Source organism: Hyperolius riggenbachi, chromosome 6 (genome assembly GCF_040937935.1).
Source record: "Hyperolius riggenbachi isolate aHypRig1 chromosome 6, aHypRig1.pri, whole genome shotgun sequence".
NCBI classification, from domain to species: Eukaryota; Metazoa; Chordata; class Amphibia; order Anura; family Hyperoliidae; genus Hyperolius; species Hyperolius riggenbachi.
In genome coordinates, this window is record NC_090651.1 from 240,260,556 (window position 1) to 240,276,977 (window position 16,422).

The following is a 16,422-nucleotide window of genomic DNA, read 5'->3' on the forward strand; positions in this document are numbered from 1 at the left end:
CCTCCTCCTCCTCCTGCTGCCCAGACTAAGCTCCCATAAGTCCTTGCTACAGTGCCAAGGCACAAAAGGAGCTGTGGACGAGGCGTGTTTAGTTTTAAGGGAATTAAGAGTATTAAAACAAATTTAAAAAAAGTATTTGGTTTGAGGAATGCCGTATAAACTATATGAAAGGAACACAATTATGCAATGAGTAAAAGCTTATCTCTCATTCACTTTAAAGGACACGTCCAAGGAATAAAAAAAAAAAAAAAAAAACAAGATCTACTTACCTGGGGCTTCCTCCAGCCCCTGGCAGCTGATCTGCCCCTCGCCGCAGCTCTGGTGTCCCTAGACCCCTGTCGCTGGAGGTGCCAACCTCGCCAGGTCGGGATCTTCCGTGCCTGTGTGAGCACACTGCTCGGAATCACGTGGCCTGGAGAGTTCTGCACAGGCGCAGAAGTACTGCTCCTGTGCATAACACTCCAGGCCACGTGAGCACGATGACGAGCAGCGTGGCCGTGGGTTCATGCAGGTACAGAAGATCCTGACATGGCGAGTTCGGCATCTCCAACTGAGGGGATCCCTGGACACCGGAGCTACGGCGAGGGACAGATGGGCTGCCAGGCTCTGGTGGAGGACCCAGGTAAATAGATCGTGTTTTTTTAATTTACTTGGATGTGTCCTTCAAGAAGAGGACCTCCTTGCCTCTGCTGTTCCCCAAGACCCCCGAGAACAGTGTTTCGGTCCTTGTCACATCCCCCCCCCCCCCCAACAGTGCATTTTGCAGGTGACCTCACCTATGCACAGGTGGGGGAGTTAGTGTCTCAGCTAGGTGGATTTCATGTAGCTGAGACATTGGTAAGGTTGCCTGCAGAACATGCACCATTGGGGAGTTCACAAGGACAGGTTTGAGAAACACTGCTCTACAAGATCATGGCCAAGTTCCTCTTCAGGCACAAATGAACGGTCTCACCTGCGCAGTAAACTGGAACTGCTAGTACACGAGTGGCTCTGGCTTACTGCACAGGCGCAGTTGTACTTCTGCAGGACTCTGCAGGATCCAGAGGCTTTCCTCTTTTGAGGTAAATGTGTTTTTTGACCTGAGGTACACTTTAAGTTCCCCAATTTTACAAATGAGAGCAGTGTGTTTCCTGAGAGCGAGAGCAGTGCGTTTCCCAATTAGGGAAGGGAGGGTAAAATAAATCCATGTTAATAAGGACTGATACCACAAAACTGCATTTACTTCTTTCTTTATAGATGGACCTTAACAATCATGTCACTCTACTCATCTGATGAGAGACCTCCATTACAGCAGCATCATTCATATTTAAAACAATGCATTAAGATTTTGTAGCACATTTATCTGTCATGGGTACCTTAAAACAAAATATAAAAAGAGATGAGAGAGTTCATAAGGGAATGGATGGTGAAAAGGACACAGGGGTCTCCTGAGTCCAAGAGCTACATCAGTGTTTCATGCCGCCACCTGCTGCAGGGAGGCTGTCATTGCGTCACTCTGTCCTCACCAACAAAAAGGATGATGGTTGGTTTGTGTCGCCTGCAGCTATCGGCCAATCTCACTTGCTGACAAAATGTTGAGGCAGTTCAATGGTCACCAGTAATTTTCTGTGGCTTCAGACGGGGGTTCCCTCTAGTAGATGCTGTAGAGTGCTCTTGTTTGCTACTTTGTCCCCTTCCTTGCCCTCTGCCTTCAACCACTCCATCTTCTGGTTGTGCTGCCGGATGGCGTCTGCCACACGGGCATCGATCATAGCTTCTGTCAAAATGCCGTCTTCTGAGGCATAAGCTGCAGCCTGAGGCAGAAACAATAACAGTTGTAAGAAACGAAAGAAAACCACGCTAGATACAGCTCTAGTTTATTAAAGGTCACTGTATAGCAGTTGAAGGAAAGAAGAAAGTCAGGTGCCCATAGCAACAGAAAACTGGAAACAAAAAATTCTGTTCATCTGCACACCTTCCCTACACTAACATAACAACAAGATAGGGGAAAAAAAAAAAAGTTAATTTTTATATATACATACACATACATACATTTCTAAACATAAAGAAATAAAAGCAATAGGTTTTAATGTTTCCAGTGCCTTAATGCTCAACCTGAAATCATGGCAAAATAAAATTTACCTTTTTCCTTATCTGTAGCCCCCACCTACACAAACCATCCCTTCAGCTCAGTATCGACATGAAACCCCCATGAACCCTTTCCCCAAATATGCCTAGCCCTAATGCAACATGGGGGATTTTTCATATCCCAGATATTAAACACACCACCTCAGATGATAAGATATTCACACGCAACTGTGCATGATATTTGTACTATTCATTTTACACAGAGGTCAATAAATCAGTACCTCTATAAACACACACCGGAAAAAAACAAAAAAACTTCATTTGATGCCAAATCACGCAGAAATAGTGGAAATGTGGAATTAATGGCATATACCTTTCCTTTCTATAACCATGATTAATTGCATGAATTTTATGTGACATGAATAAACTGTGGCATTGCATAGATGAGGGAGAACATTTTTCAACAGTGTGACTAAAAGTCTTGCGTGGCAGCTCTCATTTACCTCATGTGACTGAGCAATGCGATCAATCTCTCAAGATATTAATCGCACGGTTGAGCTATTGCCCTTGTAGAATCATCAGACAGAAGCTAAGAGCTAACGTAAAGAGAAACCGTAACCAAGAAGTGAACTTCACCCCAATCAGTAGCCAATACTCCCTTTACCATGAGAAAGCTATTCCTTTTTTTCAAATGGATCAGGGGGCTCTGTATGGCTGATTTTATGGTGAAACCCCTCCCACAAATGATGTCAGCACCTCAACACTGTGGGAGCCTTGTTGCATTGTGGGAAATAACAGCTGTTAACAACTGACAAAAAAGCAAACAGCATCTCCTTTCAGTGACATCACCTGCCAGCAGTAAAACTGTCACCATGTAATAAATGTCATCAAATGTCAAAATGTAAATCAGGGAGAGGAAAGATTTTACAATGAGCAAACACTGACTAAATCATTTATACAGTGTTATTGTAAAAATTAAGCCTTTTTTTTTACTACATTATTTTAACTGGAGTTCCTCTTTAAAGGACAACTGAACTAAGAGAGATATGGAGGCTTCTATATTTATTTCCTTTTAAATAAGGCAAATTGCTTGATCCTCTGTGTCTAATACTTGCAGCCATAGACCCTGAACAAGCACGCAGATAAGATATTTTTTAAAGAAAATCTGACAAGGTAAGCTGCATGTTTGTTTCAGGCAACTGGTTTTGTTTAACCACTTCCCCACTTCGGGTTTTTTCTCTTTTGGACCAGAGCAATTTTCACCTTTTAGCGCTCCTCATTCATTCGTCAATAACTTTATTACTATTTTGCCACTAACTAGGCTTTCTTTGGGTAGTACATTTTACTAAGAATTATTTTATTCCAAATGTATTTTAACAGGAATAATAATAATAAAATTCTCAGTTTATGGCCATTATAGTTTCAAAATAAAATGTTACGGTTGATAAAACCCATACATTTGCCCATTTGTCCCGGTTATCACAATGTTTAAAATATGTCCCTAGTACAATATATAGCGACAATATTTTTTCTGGAAACAAAAGGTGCATTTTTTCAATTTTTGCGTCCTTTACTAATTACAAACCCTTACTTGCAAAAATAATAGTAATAAACCCTTATGACATACATATTAACCACTTCAGCCCACAGGTGTTTTCACCATCAGGACGAAGGCAATTTTCCCCTGTCAGCGCTCCTCCCATTCATCAGCCAATAACTTTATCACTACTCATCACACGTAAATGATCTCTACCTTGTTTTTTTGCCACCAATTAGGCTTTCTTTGGGTGGTACATTTTGCTAAGAATTATTTTATTCTAAATGCATTTTAACAGGAATAATAAGAAAAAAAATGGAAAAAAAATTTCTCAGTTTTCAGCCATTATAGTTTTAAAATAAAAACGTTCTACTGTGGATAAAATCCACACGTTTTATTTGCCCATTTGTCCCGGTTATTGCAACGTTTAAAATATTTCCCTAGTACAATGTATGGTGCAAATATTTTATTTAGAAATAAAGGTGCATTTTTTCAGTTTTGCGTCCCTCACTAATTACAAGCCCATGTAGGCTCAAGGTAATAAGGTGTATAGTAATATACCTTCATAACATACACATTTAAAAAGTTTAGTCCCTAAGGTAACTATGTTTTTTTTTAACATGTGTTTTTATGTTTTTAGTTAATGGGCAGGGTGGGAAGTAAATCAGCTTTTATTTAAAGGGGAACTGAAGTAAGAGGTATACTGGAGGCTGCCATATTTATTTCCTTTTAATCAATACCAGTTGCCTGGCAGCCCTGCTGATCCTCTGCCTCTAATACTATTAGCCATAGCCCCTGAACAATCATGCAGCAGATCAGGTGTTTCAGACTTTAAAGTCAGATCTGACAAGACTAGCTGCATGCTTGTTTCTGGTGTTATTCAGATACTACTGCAGAGAAATAGACCAGCAGGGCTGCCAGGTAACTGGAATTGATTAAAAGGAAATAAATATGGCAGCCTCCGTATACCTCTAACTTCAGTTCCCCTTTAATGTGAATTGTGTTTTTTTCCCCCCATTTGTACTTTTACTTTTTAGCCACTAAGTGGAGCTAAGCACTCTCCTGGAAGATACTAGGGAGTGGGAGATATTTTGTTTTACATTTTATGGTTCATGAATCAAATACCTCCTGATTGGAGCCATTTGATTCATTTGCAGGGAATCGTTTGCCTCGGGGAACACTGGTTCCTCTGCAGCAATCAATCCCCTGTAATAGAGGCAGGATAGGAGCCACCTACACGCAGATATGCATGCACAAGGGCAGCAACACTGCTGGACGGATATATTCGTCCACATTGCCTTTGAGTAGCGATTTTTGGACAAATATATCTGTCCAGATTGGCTTAAGTGGTTAATTTTGATCAAATTTTACTGCAGAAGAAAAGAAAACAAAAATGGAAAATTGATGCGTGTATGGCCAGTTTAACTACTGGTATTGATGTAGAATCTCTGGCCCTCTATCCACTCATACAGAGTAGTGATAAGTAGTGATAAAGTTATAGGCTAATGAATGGGAGGTGAAAATTGCTTGGATGCATAAAGTGAAAACGACTGAATGTGAAGTGGTTAATGGCCATAATTCCTTATCAGTGAACACTAAGCTATAGTCCAACCTGGTTCTAACCCAGACAGATGCTGTCAATTGCATACCTAAATATTAACTTTCAGACAGAAAGAAAAAAAATGAATGCAGCCTAGTTATTTGTATGCTTGGTACTGTACATTCACATGTCTATCTCATCACATTTTATGTCACCTTGTGTATACTTTAAGGCCTTACAGGGTCAAAATTATCTGCCTGTGATGGTAGGCTATGCTGGGTGATAACGGAGCTTAAAAATACAGTACTATAACTGCTTCTACCCAATCTTGCACACTAGGCAAAAAAGTGCCGTTATTTAGGTTCCAGGTACCTCTACTTAATTCTCCACAATATCCTGTTCCTGCGCTTTCTAAGCAGTGCTCCTCAGTCATTAGGAATTTCAGCACATTGCACAATAGGAAACCTTGTGGTATATAGTTTTTAAAGTACTCCTTTACACTGTGAAATCTCAAGCGTAAAACAGAACCCTCAGTGAAATGCAGGCGAGAGATTTATTACTACCTAATCAGTAACTCTTGGCACCACATTTGCAGAAATAACAATCGGAGCAAGCCGTAACTAAGAGGATCACTTCCACAAATTCCCCTTTACTTCATCATGTAAATTGCTGTGTCAGAAGCAGCTTCTGTGTCCGGACCTCACAGAATTCCCCGATAAATCCTCCTAGGTCATCCATCACTGTACAGCATAACACTGAGCCTGTTACAGGGACTGGGCCAAAGACTGCTCCTCTACATAGTCCATCGGCAAATATTTCCCCATTCAGTGTTATTAAAAAAGATCCTTTTTCATGTATCATTTAGCTATGAATTTGTAAAACTGAAGATATAGACTTTGCACTTCCTCACCATCATGGTAATCGCACACTGTTTGGTGTACACTACTGACGTCCCACAATTAATATCTTCCTCCAAAAACAAACATAGTAGAAATCCTCGTCACTCTTCTGATATAGCTGGATTAATCAAGTCAAGAAAAGTTTGGTTTGCACGCACACCTTCATTCCAGTGCAGGTATACGTTTATTGCATAAGTCCGCACATTTATTTGTCTGCACTTTCCTGAAGAATGGGACCCTCTGTGGCCCCGAAACAATTGTTAAGCTTGTGCTGACTTAGGCAATAAACGTATAACTGCACTGGAATGAAGGTATGCTTCAAACTTTGCTTGATATCGTTGTCAGTTGGGTGGTGTGGCTTAGCACCCAGGTTCAGCACCCGACACTTGGGTAAGGTGTGCCACTCCAGAACTCCCTGCGCATGGATTAATCAAGTGGTTGAAACAAGTTGTGGAAGTCCCAGCTAGCATTTTTATTTTTGGTAATCCTCTGGAATGGTTGTGTTTACACATGAACGTAGAAACAAATATGAGTCAGATATAAGGCTGCCAAAATCTTTGTAATCTACAGAGCTCACCTGCAGAGGATCGTTTCTTACGCCACATACACACATGCAATGATTGCTGGCTGAAATAGTCGGTAACGACCGTTTCAGCTGAAGATCGTTCAGTAAAAAAAAAAAAAAGTGTGTATACACAACTTGCCCCTTCCTGACTGAGGGAACCAGCTCTGCGGTGTGCCGATCATTGTCCCTCCGAGCCCCTCCACAGCGACAGAACATATCCCTAGCTTCAAGGCTAGGTATGCGCCTGTAAAGCATCATTCCCAAAATTGTCACCTGAGGGATCGTTTCCCAAAGGGTGACAATTATTGGATGTGTGTATGAAGCAATTCAAACATCAATAGGTGGCAGTCTGAAGGCTGACTCCACATTACAATGTGTATGTCATGGATGGTCAAATTGGATCTGATGGGACCATCCACATTATGACCCCCTTGCTCAAACCATTTTTTTCTACGGTGTCCATTGCAGCAAACATGTCATATATAGCATGCCATCTCTTACACGTCACAGTTATGTTCAAATCGTGCAGGACTAGACTGTGCCTTCTGTCACCTCAACTGAAACGATTGATGAACCAGACATGTCAGAACAGGTCCTATGCTTAACACAGGATTTGCAGACACGTCTGTTCTGTGAACTGAACAGATTTCAGCTCAAGTGTGAACCTAGCCTTAATCAGAAACCTGCAAAAGCCTAATTAGGTCAGTTCCCCAGATGCAGTTCCTCCTTCATATAAATGTAGGAATCCCAGCAGGAGCAACACAGACAGCTCAGCACAGCCAAAAGGACAGGAGAAAAAAACCCATGAGGCATACAGACTGCAATACAAATTAGCAAGACTTTGTTCTTTTTAAAGTGGTATATAGGGTTTTTAAACTACCGTATTTCAACGACTGCCCCAGCATACAATAATAGGAGTTACGTGAACTGTATTCGGTATTCTAAAGAGAAGAGTGACCCAAAGCCTCTCCCCACACATGTGGTTCTTCCTGGGCAGGTCTGAGGATGTGGCGGTAATTACATAAACTAATATGGCGATCTTAGGCAAAAACTATAGGGGCATTCCTCTGACCTGTTCAATTCAAAGAATATGTGAGCAGCAATCAGGGTCAGAGAACAAAAAAATTGACCGTTTGTACAGGTTTTTTTGTGGACAACAACTGCTGAATTTAACAAGAACAGCCTCCTTGTCACATTGAAAATAGTAATGCCCCATTTCTGTACTAGAAGGAGGACTTTTAGTTTTTGTTGGTGGTTAATGGAAAAAGATTTGTGCTCTCTAACAAAACCTATTATGTCCCAGTTTCTAGATCCTTGTGCCAGACTGCGTCTTTCTCCCTATACCCTCCTCCGAGTCCCCTGTGCAAGAGAGTGCAGCTGTCAGAGTGTGCGCGCATGCAGCTTCAGGACATAAATGATGGAGAAAAGAAGTGACGGGCCCTCCCAAGCTGAAAATAGGTGTTTGTATCTAATGCAGTGTATCAATGTGATGTGTGTCAATTTAGAGAGCAGTTCTCTCCTCACAACACTGCAGCAAGGCTGGAAGGGAGGGAAACTGCAATACAGAGAAGGTGTAAGCTTTCCTTTGTACAACACTGAGCAAACAAAAATGTGAGATAATGTACATCAATTAACTCAATGTTTATCAAAATTACTGACAAGTCGTTTCACTACAGTCATTACTGAATCCAGGTCCTTGGCAACAACTTACAGCTCACAAGGATTTCAAACCATCTCAAAGGGTCCTACCCAGTCAGAAGATAGTGGCATAGTTGGGCAGTGCAGAACAGGCTTCCAGCCTTCCATTGATTTGCACAGTTTTTTTTTTTAACTCCCAATGTGATGCACTTCCTATCTCTATATGTGCTCCTAGCAAGTGCGGAAATAGTTCTTCCTGTTCATGCAGATTAGATGATCACTTAGGAAGTACAGGAGCAGCTCAACCCTACCCCTTTGCAGGCTAGACATACCCCAATATTATTGAGCTGAACACTAAAGCTGGAAAAAAGATTTGTATTCTATACACTTGCACTAATGGTTAGCATGCATTGCATGGTTAGATCTATGTAGGTCTATGTGTACTCCATGATCCATCTTACAACACACACACACTATACCACACTTTTTTTTTTTTACGACATGCCCAATGGGCACCAATTCTAAGTACACTTGAATAGGACACATGCTCAAAGGAGCATGCCTATTCTTAGCACCCCCTCTCCCTTGGCGTTTACCAAAGCCACTCATTCCCTGCAATCACACTGCCGACAGAGTACACAGCAGGGCACCTTCTCCATGGATCAGTCCTAGCAGTAACCCACACCTCACCCAGTGTAGAGTACAACGGAGTGGGGTGGTGTGGAGAGTGTTCAGAATAGCTACTGCTCCTCATTCCACTTTGGGTCACCACTTTTTGGCTGCTGTCACATGTATGTTCTCCGTGTTCTGTCCTTATGTAATACTACAAGGGGGGTACCAGTGGTTACATGACAAGACCAAACTGGCAACAGGTTCAACCAGGACAAAAGGGGCAGTGAGGCCAACAGGAAATCTAGCTAGCTGGCAGAAAATGATGTGGGGAAGGAAAGGCCCCCCTCATATAAGAATTCTTTTGGGGCTTTGTTTATACTCCAATCAGTTTATATTCAAGTACTGTATATATGTTTTTTAAATACAGTCACATATTTTCTCAGGGTTTAAATAGTCTTAGAATCCAGGGTAAGAACTACAAAACAGAAAGCAAATACTTTAGAAACTGAAATGGATATAAACTTCAGATTTATAGGACTATATGCAAAGTCAAGTTAGTTAGTTTAAGTATGCCTATCAATTAAAATTTGAGGACAACTTATTTCCGTATCTGCTTCCTATCCCTTTGCAGAGTGCAAATACAGTGGTTCAAATTCTGTAAAATTCTATAAGCCCAAGTAATTTTCTTCACCACAGAACTGTGATCATGTGACCTGTGGTGGGCTTTTACTAAATGTGGCTAAACAGCTGTCAGTGGCATTTTGGCACACTGGGCAGTACTTTTGTGGTGGCGGCTCTGTGGATGATAATAGGCGAAGGTCTGATCTAATTCTGTGTGGAGGCAAAGTGGCAAATTATAGATGTGGTAAATCATCAGTATCTGAATAGTGTATGCCTACCTTTAGTGGTAGTATGGCCTAAAAGTGAGGACTCTGAAGGCAGATAAAAGTCATTTTTTGAATGATGCTTACAACCTCAGTTTAGTTCATTTTACTCAATCCCTAGAACTGTATCTCTGATCCCAAACACTTCCCTTGAATGCACACTGTTCGCTCCATTACCCAGATTAGGATATCGGTTTGGTGCCCTTTAATGCTGGAAGGGTTAATTGCTGTGGAGGGAATTGTGCAGCCGGTAAGAGTGAACACATGCCCCGGTTAATGAAGGTCCATTTCTATTCATGAACACCAGGCCAGTTGGAGTATTTACGTTCTGCAGCAATTTCAGTGTAAGCAGTTTTATCTGTGACTCTCGCAGCTGGCAGGTGAAAAGGCTCATCATCCCCTCAAACTGCTTTCTAGAGGGATTTTCCAGTGCAGCGGCTGTGTAATGTAGATTAACGGGAAAGTTCTCTCTCCTTTCATCCCCACTGAAGGTCATGAACAATGAGGAGATGTGGATGGAGGGCAGTCAGACACCTCATATGCCCATATACTGAGGCACATCTTAAAGGAAACTGCACAAAGTGTCACTGGGCAGGGCAACAAAAAGAGTATTCAAAATTTACAACTCTAAAATTTCAGACTGAAATTTTGATCCATCAAAAGTTAAATGCTACAAGAATTTTTTTTTTGATGCACCAGTACAGGCATTTTTTTTTTCACAAGACGCAGAGTAGGTGCGTTTTGTGAAAAACATGTAGGTGTATAGTGCTGCATGAGTCCAGTTACTAGTAACTTTAAGGCTAATTTTAGACCTGGTGCAGTGCGATTGTCCTGCCGAATGAGAGCCCAAGGCAGGACGATTGCACAGCAGCATTTCCCCTTGTGCCCATTACCCTGCAGCAGAGTGTGCTGACAGAGTAATATGCATAGTTAGACACCTCCCCCCCCCACCCCCAGTGACGTGCTCCTTGCTGGACAGGAAGTACGTCACGGATTTCGCTCCACTACTGCAACAACTGTTGCGGTGGCAGAGACACAAATGCAAATGCCTGCCCCACGGTACTGGTCAGCAACACTGCAGAGTCTGCCTCCCTCTGCATCAACAGGAGCACTTCCTACACATCACACCATGGGTAGTGTGGCCAGTCTTCCTGACAAACAGGGTTTTCAATCTGTACTACATTTAAAGCATACCTGAAATGAAACAAAAACACACTATAAATATGTAGCCTCAGTAGATGGAAGCCTCCGGATTCCCTGATAATTTTATACCCCTCTGTTCCTGCACTGTGACCCTTTGAAGATATTTGATAATATTGCCTGAAAATGGTGCTCACGCCCGCACTCCCCTTCATGCACAAGCGCGGCTGCACTGCACAGGTGCAAAGTATGGCCCGTGCAATAACCCTGAGATGCTTGTACATTGCTTTTTCCTCCATGCATGAGCGGCTTTGTTCTACTGCGTAGCTGCAAAGTGCAAACGCTACTGGAGCCTGAGCAGTGCGACTGTGTATAGAGTGGAATGTGGCAGCAAAGGAGAGGGTCTAGGAGGACCAGCCCCCAGGGGTGTCCCTCTACAGACGCATATAAATATATAGGATATTTAGCTTCGGATTCACTTTATATAAGCACCAGTGTTCTTTGAAAAGCATTGTTTTTCATAAATGCACTCTTAACCAGTTTTAATTACCACAATTCTAAGCTGCAAATTATTAGCCAATGCCTGCGTACACCAGGACAGGACAATCAGCAGGTCCTAGGTACATTATACACCTTAAAGCGGATCCGAGATGAAAAACTAACTATAAGGGCTCGTTTCCACTAGTGCGGTGCGGAATCGCCTGCATTCCACCGCGGACAAAATCGCATGCGGGTGCGATTCCGCATGCGTTTTTGCCGCGATTCCGCATAGGTAAGGCTGTATGCGATTTTAACCATGTCACTGCCTGAGTGGAATAACATTAATACCTATGCGAAATCGCATGCGATTTCGCGTCAAAAAACGCATGGTCACCCCGCATGCGATTTCCCTATTAGTTACATTAGCGGCGATTCGCGCACATTCCTTCTGCACGCGAAATCTGACGGCCCTGCCGTGCAGATTTCTGCCGCACCAAAAAACGCCGCCGCAGCCGCACAAGTGGAAACAGCCCCATCCACTTACATTACCTATGCGAATCCGCGTGCAGTGCCCGCATGCGGATTCGCTATAGTGGAAACAAGCCCTAACAAGTAACTTGTCTATATATCTTATCTAAAGTTTAGATGGTTTACACACCAAATCTAGCTGCATTCAGCTTCAATAGAATATGATTATTTCTTCCTGTGATACAATGACAGCAGCCATGTTGTTTGTAAACATTACACAGAGGCAGGCTTATCTGCATCTTGAGCACTCAGCCTGTGAAAAAAAAAAAAAAAAAAAAAAAAAAGAATCCCCTCCCCCCTCCGAAAACTCTGGCTAGTAATTCCTAACCCTCTTCCTGCCCAAACTGAGCTCCCGTGAGCCCTTGCTACAGTCTGAAAGTGCCTTGGCTCTCTGAAAACCTGTGGGCGTGGCTTGTTTAGTTTATAGGGAATTAGAGTACTAAAACAAAAGGAAAGGAACACAATTATGCAATGAGTAAAAGTTTATCTAGGATCCACTTTAAACTTTACATGTGGGGTCAAACTTTAAGACATGGTTCACATTTATCAAAAATCGCATGCGCATTGAGAAAACACATTTGCCACACACACAATGAAATTCAATGGAAATCCCCACTTCTATTTGAAAATTGCGTTCATTTTTCGGCTGTGTGAAAATAGTACTTCTTACAGCATAGATTCGCAAACTGCATGCAAATTCTCATTGACTTTCATTAGCTACTCTGAAAGAATGCACATGAAAAAATGCAAACTGTGTCCAGAAAATTTGCATGCAAAGAAATAAATAAAATGTATGCATTTCCACACTAATAAGTGTAAACCCTGTCCAAGAGTCTTTTCCACAGCTGCCAGTGAAATCCTATTCTCATTAACATCTATTTTCTACTGGCTTCTACAGTGGGCAAACTAAATGGCAAATGAATTTCTACAGATACGGTCATCTAACAACCAATTACATACGTGGGCAGATGATTAATTGGCAGCATAGCCTTACTCCTCATACAGACTGATTATAGCAACCAATTTCTAAAGCCCCAGTATACTATTGCCAGCCAAAACAATTGCTTGTAATGGTTTGAGACAACGGTTTGTCAGCAGCCTGTGGCAGTTCACGCACGGTCAGTTTAGCTGAGCTTTTATACAGTTCTATGGAGAGGGGGAGGCAGGAGAGAATTGCCCGAAATTAATGCCAACCTATCTATGCAATTATTTGTACAGTCATTTTTGCTTGCACTCCCACTTAGGCTTGGTTCACACATGAATCTGTATATTTCCATTCCAGTCCTGTCAGTTTTGCATCAGTTTTCTATCAGTTTCACCTGACAGGATTAGAACTGTAAGAGTGAACACAGTGTAGACTTTATTTGTGAACCTAGACCTACAAAAAATTGATAGGAATGGACAGCACAGGAATAGATGTACACCTTTTATGTGTAAACCAAACCATAGAAAACTCATACAAAACTGATGTATACTATCAAAATTGACAGGACTGGACTGGAATGAAACTGTACACATTTTATGTGTAAAGCCGAAAAACGTCTCACCCTGCTCCTGCAAAAGTTCCAGTGGCGTTAATATTCCCCCTCTAGGCTGCAGTGGACGCTGGGGGTAAGATGTAATTTGTCTGTCGGCTATCGCAGGAGGCAATATTACGCTGTTTTTATAGTAATTTGGGCTCAGTCTTTTGACAGCATCCAAATTACTGACTGAGCGCCGATGTTGCCGTAATTCACACTACGGCCTATAGCGGCAACTGGTGCACCCGAATCTCCTGCGCCATTTTTTGCCTGTCTCACCTCAAACTTCCTCCTACTTGAGAACTGCTCTACATGTTTAATTTGCGTATGCCTGTGACAAGGATTGAGAGTGTTCCGCCAAAAATACATTTGAACTGCCAACATCAAAGACATGACAAGCAGATCTCCCCAAGACAAGCAAATAACACCAATGGTAGGCAGATAATAATGACATGTACAGAACACCAAAGACAGGCAGAACCTCCAAATAACAATAAGGCAGCATGTTATCCACCAAATAAAGAGGTAGCATAAAGTCCCCCAAATAACAGGCATGGTCTCCAAAAAACAAATCATCCATATTCTTCAACATGACCTACTAGTCCCCGCCTCACCTGCTGTCCAATCACCGAGGGAGGACGTAGCATTATTAAAACAGGAGAGAAGGAGATGCGCTGGGTAACAAAGACTGGGGAACAGTGGCTAATTGATCTGCGCTGCAGCGCTGAATGTGTAAACAAATCCTCTGTATATTCCGTACCCTACTGATGGAAGCCCTGGCAGGAAAAGGGAGGGATCTTCAAGTAGGGGTTTCAGCACCACAGCTTGTCATTTTCACAGTGCTGTGTAATATGTTCTGCAGGATGTACAGATAAGTTAAAAATTCCAATCAGATAGGTAAGCGGTGCTGAGAAACAAAGTGGTGAGGAGGAGGGCGAGCAGGGCAGGCTGTCCGGAGTCGCAGCACTGCTGTATACAGATTGCTGGTATGGGGGAGGAGTGTAAACAACAAGTAGCCAGGGGTTTCTCAGATGTAATGGAAGCAAAACATGTTTGGCTCGTCTGACTGCGCTCTAATTCAATTATCGGAGTGCTTGCATTTTGCCAGTCTCAACGGCACGGCTATTAACAGGTTAATCACAATGTCCCTTTTTCACCAGTGCACTTCAGTTTCGGAACAATGGCAATGCTCTGCATGCTGCATTTTTTTGTCCAGTTGCGGTTGGCCTGTAATCATTTTTCAATATCAGATGAAAATTGCAGTTAAAAACCGTGCTGGTTTTAAATTGGCAAAATCGCGGTGGCATCACAGCGTGTTTCAGTGGAAACAGCCCTAATGCATTTACACTGGATCTTTGATCTGGATCAGGGCAGCGGTTTAGCATATTAATAAGTTCCCTTATCATATAGTACTCAACAAAAGTCTTTCAGATTAGTTCCGATTATTTGAATGACAATGTAAAAGCCTGGCTCTGCAGATTTACCAGCCCTTGTAAGTCAAAGCACAACAAACACTATACTGAAACTCATTAATTAAAAATTAGTTGCCAGTAAACATTTACAAACGATAGCAAGAAATGCTGAAGGCATCTATTAAATAGAGATAATTGCATGTTTTCATTTAACATTTAATGGAATCTGCAACACTGCTGGCAGCCATTAAAGCACTATTTCTGAATGTGTGAAAACATTTCTGTAGGTAGACCATGAACATGTATAGCAGACTCCAGTAACACACGCAAACAGTTCAAGCCAAGTTGAACGGATCAAACAGTCCTCAATACAAAGTTGTCTAGCCCCAGGCATGAAGCAATAAAAGTCAGACTCTAGCTTGGATTTCAGAGCTTCACCTACCCCATTCCCCACTTAATCTAATAAAAGGTATCTCAAATAGAAGCCTACTGTTTGGTGGGGCAATACAGCAGGGAAGGCAAAGTGCTATGCTGGATAAATTGCGTGCTTCCTTGAGGCTGGGTGCACACTTAGCAGAAACGCTAGTGTTGCGGAAAACGCTGCGTTTATGCCACTAATGGAAGTTATGAGCAGCAGGAAAAAAAGACTCCTATTAGACCTACTGGTAATGGAGTTTCTGATTGTCATCCGGGACAACCTGAGATCCGGTCCCGCCCCGGATCTGTGGAAACACGAATCCAAGAAGATTAAAAGCCCCCGCCCACCCTCCATCCTCAGTGCGTCTGAAAGTATATAAGACTAGAAACACCAAGATGAAGGAAGACATAAAACACCAAAAAAGGTGAATGTACTAGATCCCAGTGATCTTAACTGTAACAAGAAAGGTGCGCAGTCGAGATAGGGAAAGGGTTATAATGTTTGTCCCGGATGACAATCAGAAACTCCATTACCGGTAGGTCTAATAGGAGTCTTTCTCTAATTGTCATCCGGGACAACCTGAGAGATAAACAAGAAAGTCTTTATAGCAAAAAAAGACTAACCTAGGGAGGGACCACCGCCTGGAGCACCTTTCTGCCAAACGATTGATCTTGTTGAGACAGTACATCCACTCTGTAGTGCTTGATAAAAGTTGATGCACTTGCCCATGTTGCCGCTTGACAAATTTGTTGAATGGTGGCTCCTGCTCTTTCCGCCCAGGATGTAGATAGAGAACGGGTTGAATGAGCCTTAATATTAGGTGGTAAGGGACAATTACTACACTCATATGTTATAGATATGGTCTGTCTAATCCATCTAGCAATGGTCTGTCTGGATGCCTGCTGCCCCTTATTTTTCCAAACAGTGAAATTCTTCCTCCTTCTGTCCCGAAGGGTTGCCACAAAAGGAAGGAAGAATAATGTCCTGAGACCTATGAAACTCAGAGACTACCTTAGGTAGATAGGCCGGATCAGTCCTGAGCCTGACACTATCAGGGCAAATGATTAGAAAGGGATCTTTGATAGATAACGCCTGTAAATCACTTATACGTCTAGCCGATGTAATTGCGATCAAAAATGCTAATTTCAAGGTAAGGAATTTCATCTCAATCTCTTCAATGGG

At 42.3% G+C, this 16,422-nt stretch overlaps 1 protein-coding gene across 2 annotated transcripts in view; it reads right to left on the minus strand.

Moving 5' to 3' along the window:
• Positions 1-1,199: 1,199 nt before the first annotated feature.
• LOC137521401 (ATPase family AAA domain-containing protein 3-A) overlaps positions 1,200-16,422 on the minus strand; it is a 128,084-nt gene continuing 112,861 nt past the window's right edge. For both annotated transcript variants that reach the window (XM_068240586.1, XM_068240585.1), the window contains exon 16: positions 1,200-1,793. In XM_068240586.1, coding sequence (XP_068096687.1) covers positions 1,614-1,793 — 180 coding nt within the window. In that variant the 3' untranslated portion in view covers positions 1,200-1,613. The remainder of the gene's footprint in view (positions 1,794-16,422) is intronic.